General features: G+C 40.4%; 1 protein-coding gene across 4 annotated transcripts in view; it reads right to left on the bottom strand.

Moving 5' to 3' along the window:
- CAMK2A (calcium/calmodulin dependent protein kinase II alpha) overlaps positions 1 to 20,479 on the bottom strand; it is a 176,239-nt gene that overhangs the window by 61,303 nt on the left and 94,457 nt on the right. For all 4 annotated transcript variants that reach the window (XM_042449335.1, XM_042449337.1, XM_042449338.1 and 1 more), the window contains exons 4-6: positions 7,535 to 7,589; positions 4,965 to 5,030; positions 3,261 to 3,333 (exon numbers count right to left, since the gene is read on the bottom strand). In XM_042449335.1, the coding sequence (XP_042305269.1) occupies positions 3,261 to 3,333; positions 4,965 to 5,030; positions 7,535 to 7,589 (194 nt within the window). The remainder of the gene's footprint in view (positions 1 to 3,260; positions 3,334 to 4,964; positions 5,031 to 7,534; positions 7,590 to 20,479) is intronic.

Genomic DNA, 20,479 nt, shown 5'->3' with positions numbered 1-20,479 from the left:
TTACAGTTATAAATACAGTTGGCTAGGTCAATAATTCCAAGACAAACTGCAAGACAATCCATTGGTGACAGTCCATAATGATATCCAGCAAGGTACAAGCTACTATAGTTATTATATGGAAACAAAAAAGAACAACTAGTCTGTGACTTCCTGAATCTGCCTGCCTGTGTCCAAAGGAGAAGGAAGCCCTGAGAGAGACAGATGTAATATTATGGTTGCACTGTGTTGGTCATGGTTGATCATCTTCTGGAAAGATTATAGGGTCCCCCTTTGGCACCTTAAACAACTCAGATTCTAACAGATGTCTCTGGCTGAGATGTGGAAGACTTGTGGCACTTCAGAGGGCTGTTGGTACATCAACTCTCATACGTTTGGGCCATTATAGCTAATAGTGATGGATGATGGGAACTGCAGTCCAACAATATTTGGAAGGCCACTAGTTGCCCTGTTTTGCTGTAGTTCTTAATGGTCCAGAGACATGAGACAAAATATGCAGGCAAGGTACTATTTGATCCAGACCTTTAATGAGAAATGAGACCATCCCCATTTTCCAGTGTTCTAATCAAAGAAGTAAATCACAGCTCAGATTGATATGCAGGGGAAGCACTGAGTGAGAAAAATTCTGCAATCAGTCATCCAAAGGCAGAACTTTCAAGTTCCTTCTATTTTTTTTCTGCCCTTTTCTCCAGAGCAGATGTGAGACTGACTCCATCCTTTTATTTATACAGTACCTCACCTTTTTCCTAAACTGGGACTCAAAGAGCCTTTCAAAATAGTGTTACCCGAAAACCAGATATTATAACAGGATTAAATTAACAATGAAATCAAAACCATTTGAAATATTCCATTAAAATGAAGAATAAAAGCAGTACAACACCATAAAAAGCCCCTTTCTTGTAACGCAATAGGAAAACAATGCCACAGTTTGAGAGCAGCCACAGAGAAGGCCCTGTTTCACATCCCCCTCCTCACCAAAATGTGTATGTAAAGGTGGTGGGACTGAAAGATGTGTTTCCTCCAATGATCTTGGACTTAAGGCTGGCTCATGTGGGAAAACTACACTTCAGAGACAGTGAAGAAATCCTGAATTTTAGCACTCCTGTATCTGGACAGAACTGTGCCCCTCACAAGACAAAGGAAATAGCAAGCACAAAAATGCATGCTCTTCCTTACTCATCTTACTTCAGGTTGAAAATGTGTGCTTTTTTGGGGATTGGGGAGGATCTTGCTTGTTAAGAAAAGAGTTTTAAATTGCTATGCAAATGCCAATCCTAATACTGTACAGCCCATTATAACAGCATTGCAAAGGGTGGGTATATTGTACTGGGATTGCCACTGCTAATATTGCAGGCCATAAGTAAGGTTGAATATGGTGCAGGTTTCCTATCCCAAATTCTTCCCTTCAAATCACCATTTTCATTACAACAAGCAAGCATCAGTCCAGCTGCCCGTTTTGACTAACGTACTTCCCACCCAAATACAGGGCTTAGTTACCTCTACTCTAACCCAGATAAGGAGCTAACTCCTACTATTCGTGTCAACTGAAATAGATGTATCAATGGGAACTTTGTGAATTAACTGACATAAGTTCTGTTGACTCAGTAAATCTATTCTGGTTGGAACTGACTATGGGATTTAGGACATTAGATATATATACTTCTGTAATCTCCAGAATGTCAAGCAGGTGAGAACTGGGTTAGCCAGAGAATTGACTTCAGATTTTAACACTACTCCACCTGCAGCTGCTGCAAGAAGAAAAAATGGTAAAAGCTAGAGTGGATTCCATAAACTCCATCTTTCCTGATTTGTCACGGATGGTCCCAATTAATCCTCTATTGTCCCACCTTTTCAGCTGGTTTTAAAATGTCTCAGTTCCTCTCTCCTCCTCCCACTTCCCCCCTTTGTCTTTAGCTTACTTCAGTTGCTGTAAACTGAGTTCAAAATGCAAAAATAATTTGTGTTCACTTAATTTAGCAGAAGAAAGATGAGAGAAGGGGACAGAATCTTGTCCTTCCCCAGAAAGCTCAGGTAAAAGTAAACTATCACAGCTTATCCTAGCTTGTATTTTCTTCCTTATTAATACTTTTTGCTATCTGAACCAATGTCCTGGTTTTCATTTGTGAAATGTTGTCAGGTATGGATTCTCTTGGGTAATTTAAGTCTCCCAAGGCTTCTTTGGTAAGAAAACTAAAATATTTAAATATCAAAAATGTCAAATTCTAGCATGTTAGCGTCTAGCTTTAAATTAGCAGAGTAGCAGAAATGTGCTCTTGTCTAACTATGCTTTCCTAAGAACTGAGACTGACCCCCCCAAAAACAACAAACACGTAGTTTGTAGTTTAAAACAAAAGTTTACTAATGACTTTAATCTATATGTACAAAGAAGCTATATCCTAATCTAGCTAGTGAAAAGTTCAGGTAAAAGTAATATTTATCTGATCATCTTTTTAAAGAAAGTTCAGAGAGCAAGAAGATGGAAACACAACAGCTCAGTTAAAAATATTATGAGAGAATGTCAGTTAGTCTCAAACAAGGAGTGACCTAAGTCACATGGTTAGTTTGAATGAGAGAGAGAGGAGAGTTTGCATGCAGGAATTCCCTATCTATGGAAGGGGGAAAAGAATGCAAAAATCTTCCAACAGATTCTCTATCCCTGTAGTAGTAGATTCACCAGCCATTGTTGGTGAGAACTAGGTCTATGTACCTACAAATCTACAATCTTTAAGCATAAGGGAAAGTGATTCAGCCATTCTGTGCCTACCAAAGGGCCTGAACAGACAGACTAAAATAAAGCTGCTTCGGGTCACTTGAGACGTTATGTTTAAATGCTGCATGCGTCCTAAGAGGCCAGAAGCCACGCTCCAGTCTTAAGGACTGGCGCACAGCTTTGGCCCAGCTTCTGGCCTCTTAAGATGCCTGTGTCATTAAAACAGCATATCTCCAAAGTGACCTGAAGCAGCTTTATTTTGGCCTGTGTGTTCAGGCCCAAAGTTACACTGTAAATCAAGAGTGAGAATTGTGCAGCCCTCCAAATGTTGTTTCTCATTTTCAGCACTCCATAGCATTGGGCACACTAGCAAGGAGTATGGAAACTTGCAGTCCAACAGTAATTGGAGGTCTGTATGGGTCTTAGCCCTGATGCAAATCAATCAGACATGGTTTGTCGGGTACAAAAATGCTGCGTAAAAGTCTTCCTTTTGAAGGCTGCAGCAAAATTCAGTAGGTCTTTTTGATTTGAACAAATGATATAAACTTTTTACCTTTAAATCCCGGTGCACAACACCCATCTGGTGGCAATGTAAGACCGCTTCCAGAATCTGCTGAATGCAATGACTAGAGAGATGAAAAACGGGATGTCTTAAATTAATTAACTAATTAATATCCAATTTTCCTCCAACATAGGACCCAAGGCAGCTTACAGTGCTGAGATGAAACAAAATAAATTAACATAATACCTAGTACAAAACTTTTAAAAACCACCAAATAGACAATCATATTAAAATATTTGAAACCATTTAAAATAGACATAAAATATAACACACATGTATAGTACACTCCATTAAAAAGCCCTTCTGCCACACCCAGTTAAAGACCAAATTTGAGCCTGTTCGAATAAAAAGGTCTTTATTTATCAGTAAAAAGATATGAAAGAGATGAATCTGAGTTTCCCATGGTGGGAGTAAGCTCCACAGTGCTGGAGATCCCACATTATTGGAGATCATTTGAGGTAGAGTTTCAGCAGTCCTCATTTTGTACAGTTGGCCTGTCTTGTACATGGATTTTTTATACATGGATTCAAGCATGCATGGTTTGAAAATGTTCAATAAAGTATAAATTTCAATTATCAAACCTTGATTTTCCATTTTTATAAGGGACACCATTTTGCTATGTCATTATATTTCATGGGACTTGAGCATCCATGGATTTGTTATCCACAGAGGATCTTGGAACCAAACCCCAGCGTATAACAAGGGTCCACCGTACTTCAGTTCTTTCATCGGTTCCTCACTGCCCATTCCTTTTTGAAGCTCTTTTCTCCACACAGTCTGATTTACACAGCGAAATGAAATAATCCTAATCTAATTGCTATTGAAACTCCACTAGTCATTCAGGCTCCCTCATGTGGGAAAAAGAACACGGCCATCTCATTTATTATGAGCTTGCATCATTGCCAAAGGCAATGAGAGAGAACAACCTGCTCAGTTTTTCACCGGAAGAATAATACTGGCTGGGATGGCCACTTTTCTCGTGCTGGTAGGTCTCACCATGTCATCTTGATGAAACGTACACATCATGTTTTAGGCATTTGGCAAATAGAAAATGAAAGTGCAGGTGCCAGAACAGCTGCCTGCACAATGAAGTATTTCCATTTACATTTTGGGCAGATGCTAATAAAGCAATTGTCTGTGATTTTCTGGACACATAGGAAACTTAATAAAAGGTGTTTGCTAAGAAACACATTAGACTGATTGTCTGATGCAAGACGTTCTTAAACTAGCGTAAATTGTTAAGGCAACAGTCCCATGACATATTTCAGAACTAAGTGCAATTGAACTCTTTGTTTTTTCCTTCCAGGTAAAAATGAAGAGGACGGGGGATGCACACATCTTCTTTATTTCATGGCAATTATAACCTTGCCTACAATAGACGGCGATATTCCCTAAAACCTCCTTTGCAAACTAGAGGAATGGCACACCCCACAAAATTATTTTCTTCCTCTTGAATGAATAAAAGGAGGACTTACAGTCACACTACATCAAATAGCTAGATAGATTATTCCCTTGTAGTAGTTGTTCATCATATTCTAGCACAAGAAGCATATAGATGTAACAGAGCATGGGACAATGCAAAAAGATTTGAAAGCAAAACCAATGGACAATATATACAGGATTCTTAGTCCTGCTGTCTGTCAGCATTAGCAGCTCCAAGAGATCCTGGACATTTTGACCACTTTCCATGCCTACCTGGCATCGGCTTCACTGTAGTATTCTCTGGCTACAATATCTTCAAACAGTTCTCCACCTGTGACACTGTAAAGAAATTAAAGAATCAATGACAGTTTAAGAAACCCCCTGTTGCAGTGACACAGCACTGGTGCCCTTCAGTGCTCCCTGAGGGTTGCATAAAATAAGGACCTTGATATTTATTTTGAGGTCAATATTAATTCGTTGTCATGCAACATTATATAACTGCAGGGCAGGGAATCCTTGATTGGGTTGAACTGTACATAGTATCATCAGCACCATTCTTTCTGTCTTAATCAGGGGTAGGCAACCATTTTGAGCCGGGGGCCAGGTTGCTGTCCCTCAGACAACTGGGGGGCCGAAGCCAATAAATAAATAAATAAATAAATAATTTTTTTAAAAAAATTAAATATATAAATAAACCAGGACAAATGTAGGACAACATTTTCAAATGGAAGACACTTTTTTAAAAAAAAGAATGGAGGACACGTGAAAAAATTTGCTGATTTTAAAAAAAATGTTAATATAAATACATGTTTCTGAGGCTTCTATAGACAATTGCCCCCCAAAGGCCCCGGTGGCAATCGGCGGCAGGACCGGGCTGGGGCCGGTCCCAAGGCCTTGCCGGGCCGCATCCGGCCCGCGGGCCGCAGGTTGCCTACCCCTGGTCTTAATCTTCCTGCCATGAGGTACTGGCTCACTTGCAACCGCAATCTGATATTTCACCTAGCAACACCACAGTGATAAATTGGTTCCAATGCTTCATCCTGTCTGATTTTTTTTCTCTTTCACAACTAACAAAAGAAGTGGATGTCTGCCAGATAAAGCAAAATAGACAATTGCAATGTTTTCTTGTACACTTAGTATCACTAGCTATATGAGAAATATTCCAAGCATGCATAATGTTTATGTATTAACTTTCCAAAATCAGTACATTCTTGGCAGTCTAATCACATGTTTCCCTGGAATTCCAGTACCATATTTTCACTATAGTCTTGTTCACTGTATAGCAAAGAGAAAAAGGTAACAAGAGCAGTCTTGAAAGAAGAAAGCTGGAGTGGCATTCGCAGTGAAGTGGAGATGTATTAGTGCTGACTTGGATGCCAGATGCCTCTGCCTCAAAGTCGTAACAACGAGAAACTGCCACACCAGACATGAGTTAGAGAACACTATCTATCTATCTATCTATCTATCTATCTATGGAATTTATACACCTTTCTCCCAAGATGGATTTCAGGAACAGCAGGTCCTCCAGGGACTCCATATTAAACATGATAATTTTTGTTCCAAGAAGCTTGAAGGACTGGTATGCATAAGGCGTAATGCTAATTCTCTTAAAGCTGCATATTAACAAAAAGCTATGCAAGGTGCTTCCAGAGGAGGCTTTTTATTGTGCAATAATCCTGCCTCATTTACAGAATTTTACAAGGCTCCAGAGGGCACTGTCTTCCATTTGTAACTCTCCTGCGTCTTCCCATCACTTACCACTTTGTTTCTTCCTTTTTTCCCCCTTGCTACCCTGTAAATTGGTTCAGAAGGGAAAGATAGAAACAGCAGCACAAGCTGACAGGTAGTATTAGGAGTCACAAGTCTAAAACACACATAAAACAACTGCCTCTCAACTGCTACTTTCCTAAGACATCATCACAGAACACCTAACAAGACTGGTATCAGGGATGGACAGAGAAACAAGCTGGAGGCAGAGGATGGTCTTTGAGGAGGAGGAGGATCATTCAGCAGAGTCATCACTGTCTATTGTGTATAATGTATATATTTATTTTACCTGCTACTGCCTCTGGTAAAATAGGTAAAATAGATTTCAAACAGGTTTCGAAGCACAACAAAATACTTTGTTGTCTTAAAGTGATAGAGGTATAGAAAAAAATAGGTTACCATTCAAAAACATAGCCATGTTAGTCTGGAATATTAGTATGCAAAAATGCCCTTTGAGAATAACTGTGTGAAAGAAGTTGTAGCATAAGCTTTTGTAGACTTGGGAACAAAACAGATGGTCAAAAAGAGCCAACTTCCTGGCAGACTGGGGGCATGGTGTTCAGACAGCAGCACACCCCCAGTCCACTGGGAAGCCACACGGCCAACTGCACATGCTGTGGATCCATGGCATTTAAGCAGTGCAGAGTTTAGACACACTGTGCTAATAAACGCTGAAAAAAATGCCACTGCCACATAAAGGGTGCCCTTTCCCTGGCGCAAAAAGAGCAGCTTTGTGCTGTTCCTTTTTGTGCTCAGAAAAGACTGGATTGGGCGCATGGTGTATGGTTGCTGGAGTCCCAACCCAGTGAGCAAAGGGGTGGCGGCAAGCAGCTCTTTACCTGCTGTGTTTCGCCCCTTGGTCTACTTCCATGCATCTAGGAAAACAGATCAAATCTAGAAAACTTTATGCTGCAACTTCTTTCATACAGTCTCAAAGGTATTACAAGACTCCTTTACATATGGGTGTACCATGTGCAACAATGATTTGCTCACACCCCACTCCACTTTCTGAGGGAAGGCATGTTATCTTACATAACATGCATGTGAGGGGTTTTGTATTTTCCACCATTACTTACAGGTCAAATATCAGGTAGTGGTGTGCCTCCTCTGATATGCTGTCATGGAGCCTCACTGCAGAGAAAAAATGGATCAGGTTACCAGCTGGAATAAAACTTTCAGAGACAAACTTTCTGATCCTTCACTTCAGCCATTACAGCTGGATTGCTTCCCTTGTAAAATATAGGATACAAGTGCAGAAGTGTGAAGTGCAATCATATTCAGCCTCATCTATATCTTCCACTTTTCCAGTCATGTTACCGCTGTAATGCTGTGAGCGATTTAAAAAAATAAAAATAAGAAAAACCTGTGCAGCATACTCAGGTGCACACAAAGAGAAAAGATCCTCTAACCACAAAGATTTTATAGACCTTGACAAAAGGGCTGTATTTCCTCAGAAAGTATTTATGGATGCAGACTGTCAGGTTAACAAAACCAAGTGTTTGGATGTCACACAGGAAAGCAAAAAAGAAGAAAGAAAGAAAGAAAGAAAGAAAGAAAGAAAGAAAGAAACTGCAGAATTAAACAAAAGGAAGGTAGACTCAGGGTCATTTTATAAGATCTATTGTGTGTGCACCCAGATGTGTATTGAATGGATTTACATTACAGCTGAGAATACAGCCAAGTGCTTGATTGTTTATTTGATTTACTGGGTGCCCAGATCACTACTTAGTTTAGTATAGATGAGTCAAGTACACCCCCACCCCTACTCATCTCATTGAGTGTGACCAAGAATCTGGCATGTGATAAAGTGATCAGTCAACATGACCAAGTGCTCATCTACAAAATGACTCCCTCTAACCCCCCACCCCACCTCACTGCAGCCTCTTTGTGAGGAGGGATGCCTCTGGGTACTATATACTGTAGATTACCAGGGGCTGATGGTGACATCGTAACTTGCCTCTAAATTTCCCTGTGATAGTGGGCCTGCCAATGTGTTTCCCTGAGTCATTGGGCCATCCATTCTGCTAGGCTAGATCTAGTATGGAATATGCATTTATATTCTTTGGGGATTGGGAGCTGGAGTAGATTGTCTGTTTGGTGCCCCTTTTTAGTCAGTGATTCTTAATTCTTAAGACTTCTATAACTTGGGTTTTTATAAGTGTAGGTGGCCTGAGGAAGTCCTGGTCAGAGCCTTGAACCTGGACATTGTTTGCTGTTGTCATTGTCAGGTGATTTCAAGTCATTTCTGACTTACGGTGACCCAATGTCCTTGGCAAGGAATTTATTCCTGGAAAGATTTATTCAGAGGTGATTTACCATTGTCTTCTTCTGAAATATAGCCTATACAGTGTTGCCAATTCCCAGGTAATTAATTAGTTTCTTTCCAGGGATTTTGACTGAATAATAATAATTAATATTGGGGAATTCCAGGGATTTGGGATTTTGGTAAAACATTCAGGGGAATATCTTTGAGGCTTGTTGGTATCACTAAGCATATAGCACCTGATGTTCCCTGGATATTTCCTTTACAAGTACTAACCAGGGCTGACTTTGCTTAGCTTCTAAGATATTCCAAGATCTGTAAATATGATTGTAAAAATGGCCCATTTGTTCTCTTTGTTAGAGAGGTTAACTGACATTATGGAATGGCATTTGTATCCCTGGTAAGCAGAGGAAGCAGGTTCTGGCAAGTCCTGGTTGGTTATGGAGACTGGGGAGTACTCATCTGAAAAGATTTTATAAAAGGTTTTTTGGATGGGTGATTTCATTTAGGGGACCTCAGTTCTGGACATCCTACAGTGTCTGGGCCCCAACAGAGCCTCTGTTTCCACCACTGAGAATTCTGTGCTTAGGACCCACCAGCCAGTGTATTCCCTCAACCCAAGCCAACAGGAACTTCTGTTATATTTCCTACAAAAGCTCTGTGCTTATGATTTTTCTCCTCCTCACTGTATCCCAAACCCTTAGACACACCCAATTTGTTTGGAAGGGTAATGCCTCTTTAAAAGCACTCCTGCCCTCGGCCAAGGCAGTATTTGAGCATTTGGGATTTCTTTAGCTGCTTGACTTGATATGATCATCCCTCTATGACCTTCCTTCTTCCTCATGGATTCAAGATATCAAACGAGCCTGGCACTCTTGGAGGATAGCTTACACTTCTGAGGGAACTTTTGCCAGCCACAGCTCAAGGCAGAAGGCCAGAAGCAGAATGTGGAATGTGGTATAAAAGCCTCAACAATCCCCATTTCAGTAGGGTTGCCATAACTGTCAACCTCCAAACTGGGACAAATGTAAAAATGTAGGACAAATGTAGGACAAAATTTACCCCCCCCCCCCCCCCCCCAATGTAGAACATATTTTTAAATGGAGGACACACGAAAAAATTTAATGATTTTTAAAAGCATTAACATAAACACATGTTTCTTAGGCATGCTCAAAATGGAGGACATTTTGGCATTATTCCTAGACAGATGGCAGAAATGGACTTCCCTTTCTGGCCGAACACCCCCCTCCCCCAATTCCAAAACACACAAGAAGCACATTTGGGCACTGAACATGGCTTTATTTAACATGGCCTCTTGCATATTTCAGAAGCTTATTGCATAACCAAACCCTTTGGGTTTAACACTTAACATAGGTTAACATGGCTATGCATATTTAACACGTCAAGGTGGTTTAACAAGAAGTGGATTGCCCTCAGTTTCAGGTTTCTTGCACCAACTGTACTTCTCAGAAGTGTGTACTTGGTCAAGGTACTTTGGTTTTTCTTCACTGCACATGAGTTTGTAAAAATCAGAGCAACTTACATTGGCCATGCCTCAGAAGCTGACTGATCTCAATATCACCACCATCATCATTATCACTATCATTGTTAAAACAAGGCAGACCTGTTAGCATTAAAAGCACAAAAAATACACAAAAAACGCACTTTGGAAAGTCACACTGTCTCAGCTTCAGAAACAGTGGGCGCTTGCCTCAGAAGCTGGCTGATATCATCATAACTATCATTGTCAAAACGAGGCAGACTTGTATATTTTTAATAATAAAAATAAATTAAAATAAAAAAACAAGGCAGACTTGTATATTTTTAATAATTAAAAATTAATTAAAATAAATAAAAAACAAGGCAGACGTGTATATTTTTAATAATTATAAATTAATTAAAATAAATAAAAAACAAGGCAGACTTGGTATATTTTTAATAATTAAAAATTAATTAAAATAAATAAAAAAACAAGGCAGACCTGAATGGCCACTCACCTCCTCCTCCTCCTCCTCCTTGGCGCCATGTGGCACAAGGAAAGAGCCCTTTCCCCTCCCTCTGGCCCAGAGTCCTCCTCTGTGGCTCCGCCTCCTCCTTGATGGTGGCCAATGGCAGACTGGGACTGGAAATAGCCCCGCCCCCGCTCTTCTGCCATTGGCCAGCCAGCGGCCTCAAGGGGACGAACTCCCTTTTAGGCTTGAGCGCGGGCGTTCAAGCGTGGCAACCGCAAGCTTCCGCCGACTGCGGCCTGGGCAATTGCCCAGCATGGTTGCGCACAGGAGGAGGAGGCGGAGGTGGGTGGCTGGCCGGCCAGTCGTGGCGATGGGTGGGTGTGGAAGAGGAGGAGGCGGAGGAGGAGGCAGAGGCGGAAGCGGAGGTGGAGGAGGGCGGGTGGCTGGCCAGTTGGCCCGGCCGCCCAGGGGCCAGGCCAAAAACTGTGAATTAGCGATAACCGGGCCGGGACCGCCAAAAGCGTGACTGTCCCGCCTGCAGGTGGGATATGGCATGCCTACATTTGAGACTATGTACCCACCCACAAATGTGTGTCAACTTTCAAGTAATTTGTTCCACAGTTTTCACAATATGTGGACAATGTTGAAATATCCGTTTTTTAACCTAAGCCTTAAAGGGATGCTGAACCTTTAAGAATTGCACTGAAAGCAAAATTCAACTGGGGTTGGCTTTTCACATCACTCACACACTGACAGAAAAAAAATAACCTAAAGCAGGGTTTCCTAACCATTTTGAATTGTGGTGCCCTTATTTCTATGGCAGTGCCCCTAAGAGTATGTTTTACAAGTTAATGGCATTTAGGACTATATATAAGAATATATTCTTATTCTTCAATTTCATTCAATTTTTATTTCTTTTGTTTTCCTGGAGTGGCCACAGAGCACCTGGGAAGGGCAAACGGGGCCCTAAGAGCTCCTTGGAGCACAAGTTGGTAACCCTTGGCTTAAAGAGATGGCATAGACAGGATTTATTACAGTAGATTTCCACAGAGGTGAGTTTCAATGAAATGGTCATAACAGTCAACAATACAGACTTTGCACTAGTACAGCCCTGTTTAACTGCAGGATATTTGATTAGGCAAATGTTTTGCATGTCACAGGCCCATTTATACTAATGCATACAATTTGAATAGGTTTTAGCCCCTGCATAATATTACTCTTCAACTTATCTTAGGGGACATTCAAATCAGAAAATTGGGCTATTTCAAGAAGCAATTCATGCACAGGCTGTCATGCTTTCTTATGCAGAATTCACACAGCACGTGCCATATTCCAATCAATCTAGCCTTCATTCCCATCATGACCTGCAGATATTATACCAGAACAATCAGAAAATTAAAATTCCAGTGGGTTGGTGGGTTCCTTTTCACAGTGTGTTCACAGACTGCAGTAGTGTGGCTGTGTCCTCCTACCCCAGCCTCTCCCTTTCTCTTTTTCAGACTTTCCCACCTTTCAGATCTTCTAACAGGAACCCTATCAGAGGTCTTCTCTAGGACTTTGTGCAATGATTTCTGACCTTCTACTCAGCACTGGTTATGCCATTAGCCAGTCAGAGCCAGTCACCGCAGGCAGAGGAGCTTGGGAGTATCCATTTCTCCTAGCCATACTATGGAAAAACTGCCTCTGTGACATAATGGGGGTACTGGATGAAGAGAAGAAAACCCTGCCATGACATCTGTGTCCAACAACAACTGAAAACTGGTAAAATCTTCCATTCCACCACCTCCTTCTCCTCTAATGAAGACTGTAGCATTGTAGGATCTGGGGAAGGGACACTTCTTCTATTTTCACCTCAGTCAGCATGAGAGATGGATCTGTTCCTGCTCTTTCTCAGTCAGTCTGGTGTTGTGTTCACTTACCATCACTGGCTCCAGTAAACCATTTGTATATGTGCCTTCAAGTTGCCTGACCTATAGTAGCCCCATGGGTTTTCTTAGGAAAGGAATACTCAGAGGTGGTTTTGCCCATTCCTTCCTCTGAAATATAGCTCACACCATTTAAACATAGCCAGTGTGGAGTAGTGGTTTGAGCACTGGACTATGACTCTGGAGACCAAGGTTCAAATCCCAGATCAGCCACTGAAACCCACTGCGTGACCCTGGGCAAGTCATACTCTCTCAGCTTCAGATGGGAATTTCTCTCCCTTTCCCTTGAAGAAACTTGACAAGGAAACCCTATAATAGGGTTGCCATAGGGTCGCCGTAAGTCAGAAATGACTTGAAGGCACACAACAACAACAACAACAACAACAACAGCAACAACATGGAATAGAATATGATAGCACCGAGCAGCAGGACAACTCTGGAATAATACATGCAATCTCTGTAAGGGAAGATTTTACATTATACTGTATTTCATATGTACCCTAAAGGGTGCAGTCAAAGCATAGTGTGGGGAAAAAGCATACAAGATGCAAAGTCTCATTTTCATGTACTGCCAAAGCAGAAGACGTATTTCATGCATTCATGTATTTGTGTTGATTATGATGACAAAACCCAGATTCCTCGCTTTGAAATAGCTACACCAGAATTAGTTTGCTTTTTAAAGTTGCAGCAGTTGTCTCCATGCTTGCCTGAAAATGCCAGTTGCTTGGCAACTGGGAGGAGGGAGAAAAGGGGCAAAGAAGTGGTAAGAGATGATAGATTTCAGGATTGCCTTCTCTAGGAAAGAACCAGCAAAGAGGCAGAGTGGAGAGGGAGACGTGATAGATCCACCTGCTTTTGAAAAAGTGAAAACAAACTATCATTGGGTCAATGATGATTATGGCTCATAGTGGTTCATCTTAGAATGAAGGTGAACATGGACCATCGATAAACTGGAGAGGTAATGAAGTAAATGGAATAAAGCAACATGAAGTGTTATGAAAGATAAACATCTTTTGGAACCATAAAAAATGCAAAGAAAGCCATCTGTTTTTCCCCTTACTATGTTCCAGAACTACTTAGTATTTCTGAATAATATCTGCACTTGTATCCATACACATACAGTGGTAGATTTTGTTTGAAAAAATAAAAGGCATTCATTTGATTTCTTACATCTTTTTGAGCAATCTAAATGCTGCAGTTTTAACTATTGGAATTTTAATCACAATGTCTGCATTACATTTGGAAAATATCCAGAACTTCTCTAATCTATATTATCACTAGGAAAAAAATAGGTTGTGCTAAAAAAACCCATTTCCAAATGTAAGAAGAATCTAAGTTTGTGACAAAGATTGCTGGGGAGGGACTGAAAGAATGCAGAGCAATGAGAAGGTGATTATCTATTTATTAGGGAATGCAGAATGCTAACAGAAGTAGTTATTATGAAGACTTAGAATACAGCGAGTAATGACTTCACATAGATTGAGATGCCCATCGCTGTTGAGTTTGAATCAATTTTCCATATTTTATAATGCTTTAAATATTAGGCCATTACTCTTCCCACCTCCTGGAAAAAAAACCCAGAATGAAGGAGATGGAGATATTGACTAATTCAAATAACTCAAAATTACAAGGTGCATTCACACCCCAATAATATTCAGTTTAATATTCCTGCATGCTAAAAACTGATACATTTTTGACTTAAATAAACACACCAGTTTCTTTTGATGATTAATTCAAAGGTTCATTATCTTGTCTTGGGGTGAAAGGACAAATGTCAGCCTCACAGGTTCAAGATCATCAAGATCAACTAATGAGAGGCAGGCATATGCATTTAGAATAGTTGTCTGGCCTGACAGTTGTCTTCAGTACAAGAACTCATAGTCCTTCCACAGGTTTACCTTTTGGACACCTGTAGTAGCAAACCAGCACTTAGTGTAGCTTACCAGAAATCACTGAACATAATCAAAGAAACTGCTGTGAGTCCCATCATTGGGAGAAAGGTGGGATAGAAATGAATAAAATAAATACTGTAAATAAAATTGTGAGCAGATTTGAAATCATTTTGTTTTCAATTTCACTTCAAAATCTTAATTTATACTGTGTCAATAAGTTCACTGCAGAGGGAAATTACTGGCACTTATTTCACTTAACTATGGTCATCCAGGTTCATACTTGGAAGCTCATGGGCAACTTTACAACAAATCAAAAATATCTGTAAGAGTGTCAATCATATTCTCATGAAATGCAACTCTTTTGAGAGCCATAAGGTGCTGTAGTTGTACATAGAAGCATAAAGAAGCATATATTCATATACATTTAGATATACATATACAGGCTTCCTCATTCTTTATAGACTACTGCTCACCAGTGGTGTTCTTAGGTTTGGTGTCACCTAGTGCAGTAATTCATGGTGTCACCTCCCCCACAGACTTATTCCCATATATGACACCATACACAATCAGTAGTATTTTTAATTAATGTTACTCATAAATCATAAGTCCTGCATATCACTGAATGTCCTAGTACAAGTTGTGATGTAAACAACTACAAAAATTAAAATTAAACTTTTAAATTACAATATCATACGCATAACTTCAGTGCATTTACATATACATAGTTTCATGTGTTTGAAGTGAAAATGTGGTAAAAGGTGATGCTTTAAAAGAAAATTAAATTAAAAAAATATATTTATTTATTAAAAATTAACATTTAATTTTTTAAAAAACCTGGGATCTCTCCTTTCTCTTTCCACTGAACCTCACCCACACCATCTCTTCAGCATTTTAAAGGGACACAGGTGAATGCCACAGTCTATTTCTGCCCAAAGCCAAATGTTTGGGGAGCAGTGGTGCCACCCCCTCTTAGGGTGTCACCGAGTGTGCTCTGCACCCCCCAGATCCCTTAGTAATGCCACTGCTGCTCACTGTGGTTTATGCAGAAAATTGTAATTACCCAAATGAACCCAAAGTTGTTTTCTTTTTAGAGGGAAATTCCTGTATTAGCACAGCAGACAAGAATGTGTATACAGTGCGCCCGCGTCATACGCAGACACACTATACTCGGCTTTCAGCATATGCTGAAAGCCACGCAGGAGTGCATGGGGCATGCGGGGCAGCGCATCCCATTTAGATTAATGTGGTGTGTGCCTGTGGTGCGTGCATGCCACCACACCACAACATGCACGAGCCCCATTACTTTCAATGGGGCTCGAGCATATTCTTTTTTTTACAGGGGGGTGGGGGGGCGGAACAGATCCCCCGCATAAAAAAGGGCACACTGCATTACCTTTAAAATCCCTCATTTAAATCTTCCCACAACTATCATTATATCATGATTGGTAAACTACTATCCTTTCCACCCACCCCAGTTCCTATTTACATTTTACCAAAAAAAGAAAAAGAAGATTGTATTCAGTGGTGTCAGCCCACTAATGGAACACCAACTATCAGTAGAAATAGAATGGATTCCCACTTTCCCTCTGTACTTCCTTGAACCCTCGTCCCCATGTCCTAAAATCATCTAGAACAGGGATTCCCAAGCTTTTTGACTCACAGAGACCTCTTTACAATCAATTTCTATGGAAGATCCCCCAAGAGGCCTATCCTATGTCTTACAAGTGTTTAGGAGTAGTGTTACAGAGGGGTGGAGGAAGACGCGATAGATTGTAATTTTCCTGGAGCGGCTGTGGAGCACCTGGGAAGTGCACAAGGAACCCTAAGGGTTCCCTGGAGCACAGGTTGGGAACCACTGATCTAGAAAGTTGGGGGGCTCTCTCCAGTAGGAAAGAACTGGAAAACAAAGTTAACATTCATTCATTCATTCGTCAGTCATACATACATTTTATATCCTGCCTTTCTCTGTGCAGAGGACAGAAGGCAGCTTACATTTGCAACTTTTCATTTGGTACATTGTGCTTTCTCTTGCAACATCTCACCTTCGTGTTCTTGAAGATTTACCATGAAATTTAAGTTACCATGAAAGCATTGTATCCATTAGTAAAGTGTTGTCATCTTGTTCAGGTTTGCACTGTTTGCTCTCAGATTTACTATGTATTTTGATTCAAAATTATTACTTTCAACAATGATAGGCTTTGCTGTGCTTGGATAATTCCCCCTCCTCCTTCCTCCTTTATGGATTTGAGTGTTTGAGAGACAGCGGTTAGTCCAATCTATTTGCTATTTTATTTTAGCATATTTTATTACTATATTTTGCTGCCAGCACTCAGACAGAGAAGTGCTTGTCCCTCTCTTTTGTGTCATTAAAGGTAATATACATAATAATATGCCCACTGAAACACAAAGTCCTCCCCCCTCCCACTGCTTCCATGGTCAAACAACATCACATTACATTTGGCCCATACTTGTACTTGAGAGAAGATGAAATCTTGCTATTCTCCATTTTCCATAAACTTCCCTCAGTACACAAAGCAAGAGTGCACTGTTAATTTCCTATTCTTGCCTTCAAGATGAAGTAGTTTTCCATAAAGCAAAGTACATGGGGACTGTCACCAAGGGCCACTCTTCTACCAGTGAAGGGAGTGGGATTAGCCCCCTTTGCTGGCCTAAAGGAATGAGCTAGCAGCAAGACATACCCTATACACTGCAGCTCACTCACTGAGCTGGCTCCTCTGTTCACAACTGTCAGAAGAATTAGTAAGAAAATGGTATCTACGGGTGGCAGGGAAAGGGAGAGAGAGAAGGGCACCAGATGTTGTTTCTACATAGATTCAGTTTGTTATGCTCTCTTGAAGGACCAACTGGCTTCATAATTGGATTTCACACCTCAATAAATTAATGCCAGCTATTTTGTTCAAACAATGTTAGTTAACCTAGAAAGTTAATTGTGAAAGAAGAAAGAGGAGCAATGCCCCTCCGCCAAACACCTGTTTGGCTCCTGGACATAGGAGTTGATATCCAAAAAAAGAGCAGATTTCTACATCGTTCACATAACCCCAAACACTACATATATGAAAACTGGGACAAATGTGGCCAAACAACATCACAGTGTGGCCAAGATGGCAAACATTATTCATGAGAAGGGACACACAAGCCAGGAGAGGATGCAGTTGTTTGCTTTTTCCTGAACCTAATAGGAAAAGCAAGACTCTGCTCCCTTTTCCCACCACCCTAAGTTAATTGAGTGCATACTACTTTTGCTGCAATTGAAGCAAGCTCAGAATAAAAGGGGGAAATGGAAGGAAGAGAGAGAAACGGAGACATTTTAAAATCCGCTGAAAAAAATGGGATGATAGAGGATTAATCAGGACTGTCCCTGCCCAACTGGGATAAAACATTATGTATATTACAATCTTATCTAAAAGAGAGAATCTCCACAGCTATGGCTTATCACAGAAACATTCTCTTTGTGTAAATCATGAAAGATGCAAGAAATCTTTTCTCTTCTCCATCTAATCATCCTAGGTTCTGCAGTTACATCAGGATCTTCTTAATCAGCATAAAATACACAATCAATGTCTTTGGATGTAGCAATAAGCTAGGGTACCATCAGATCACTGGATTGTTGAGTACAGTATATGCAATACAGTGCCATCACTAGGGCTGGTGTCACCTGGTGGGGGACGGCAGTGGTAGCAGTGGATGGCCCCACTCCACTTTTCCTCCCTTTATCTTGCCTGTCTGCCTGGCCAGCCTAGAAAAGACCTGAGTAGCTGGACATATGGACAGATGGGTGAAATATAGGACAGCTCTGCTCCTTCCTTCCCTTTGCCTCACCTGCCCACTCAGCCAGCTGCAGTCTACTGCAAAAAGCATCTATGTAAACCAGCCCTTGTGCCAGATATCCATCTGGAATTCTGAGCTCCTTAAGAGATCTCAGGCATTGTGGCTGCACTCCACTCAAGCCAAGCCCTAAAAACAGCACAGTTCTAATACATCATTCACACAGACAACAAAGAAGACATGTTAGAAATGGAACAGCCATAAAGCTTAAAGCTACATTCAACATACAAAACAAGGAGATGAAATGAACTAACAATGGTAATACAGTACTTTAATCCCTTTCCCTGGAGTATTAGTGTGATGTCTGTTGAAAAGTGTTTGAATACATATTTCTTGCTGCATTTCAAGGTATTTGTTTCCTAGGTAGAGAATGAGTATTAACCCACTTTTATTGCTTTTTAAAATTTATTCTAATTATTATTAAAGTATTTGTGAGCCAATTTTTGGTTCTAAAAATGCCTCTAAAGCAGTTTTACATAACAGAACAAACCAAACCAAGCACACCCAAATAACAAAAATCAAAATCTTAAAATCAATAGAAACAGAGTTTAAACGATCAGTTGTACATTAGAGATAAAAAAACAAAGAAGTGGAATAACAATGTCTTCACTGCATACAAAGTACAAAAGAAAAGGCTAGATTTCCACTTTCCACTTTGGGAAGAAGTTCAAGAATTGGGGTGCTACCATCAGAGGCCTTGTCTCATTTTCCTACCAACTGAATCCTTTTAGTTGGTGGTTCTCCCCCCCCCCTTTTCTCGATGTATCACGTAGATTTCCACTTGTTGTTACCAGCTGTCCTTGCCTAACTCATGCCAACCTTATGGAAGAGATATCTCCCAGACCCTCTATCCTTCACTGCTGTTCTTAGGTCCTGCAGATTCAGGCTTGTGACCTCTTTGATTGAGACCTTCCATCTGGCATGTGGTCTGTCTCTCTTTCTATTACTTCTACCTTTCCTAGCATTATTCTCTTTTCGACTGTGTCATGTCTTCTCATGATGTGGCCAAAGTATGACAGCCTCACTTTCATCTTGGCTTCCAGAGAGAGTTCAGGCTCGATCTGTTCTAGAACCCACTTGTTTTTCTTTTTGGCCATCCACAATATCCTCAGCATTCTTCTCCAACACCACATCACAAATGAGTTGAATTTCTTCCTGTCCACTTTCTTTATTGTCCAGGTGTCATATCCATACATGGTGATGGGGAATACCATGATTTGTGCAGTTCTAAGTCTAGTGTTCAGTTGTATATCTTTACACTTTAAGATCTTGTCAAGTTCTTTCATAGCTACCCTTCCCATTCCTAGTCCTCTTCTGATTTCTTGAGTGTAGTCTCCACTCTGGTCAATATTTGATCTAAGGTACAGGAATTCTTTGACTATTTTGATTTCCTCATTATAAAATATAAAAATAAACAAATAAAATTTATTTTTATCCCTTCCTTCTGTGTAACACAACCGGGGTGGCTTACAACATTAAAACATTCCCGTATCCCAAAATCCCCCCCCCCCCCCATTATCTAGGTTGACTTTATGTAGCTCTTCCATGGTCATTATTTTTGTTGTCTTTATATTCAGCAGTAAGCCTGCCTTTGCACTTTCTTCTTTAATTTTTCTTAGTAATTGTTCCAAGTCTCTTATACTTACTGGCAATTTTATATGATGAAGTGATCTTCCAGACATCCTGGCTCATTTATGTATATTGCAAGCACCTTAAATTTGTTTTGGGAAGCTTATAAAAAACCAATTCTATTAATACAAAATGGATGTAACATGGTCTAAAACTTCTACACTAGATAGAAATCTGTCACATTTTCAGAACCAGCTACAGTTTCTGAATGCTTTTTAAGGGCAGCCCCATGTAAAGTACCTTGTGGTAATCAAAGTGGGAGATGACTAAATTATGGATCACACCCATCATTCTCTCCAGATGTGCCAAACTTTGAATGTTTGTTCATCTCCCATATGTTTTCCTACATTCAGGGAGTATCCATAGAGAAGTATATATATACACACACATCTTCATTGTCTGAGAAATGCTTTTAGGATCTAGGTGGCATGGTGTATAGCCTTACCACCAAAAGAGAGGAGGGCAAAAACTGAGAGAAACAGACTTTTCGAGACACAGGAATTAGCTAGGCAAG

Source organism: Sceloporus undulatus, chromosome 2 (genome assembly GCF_019175285.1).
Source record: "Sceloporus undulatus isolate JIND9_A2432 ecotype Alabama chromosome 2, SceUnd_v1.1, whole genome shotgun sequence".
In the NCBI taxonomy this organism is placed as follows: domain Eukaryota; kingdom Metazoa; phylum Chordata; class Lepidosauria; order Squamata; family Phrynosomatidae; genus Sceloporus; species Sceloporus undulatus.
Note: the sequence above shows the minus strand (reverse complement) of the source record. Positions and strands in the feature narration are given on the sequence as shown.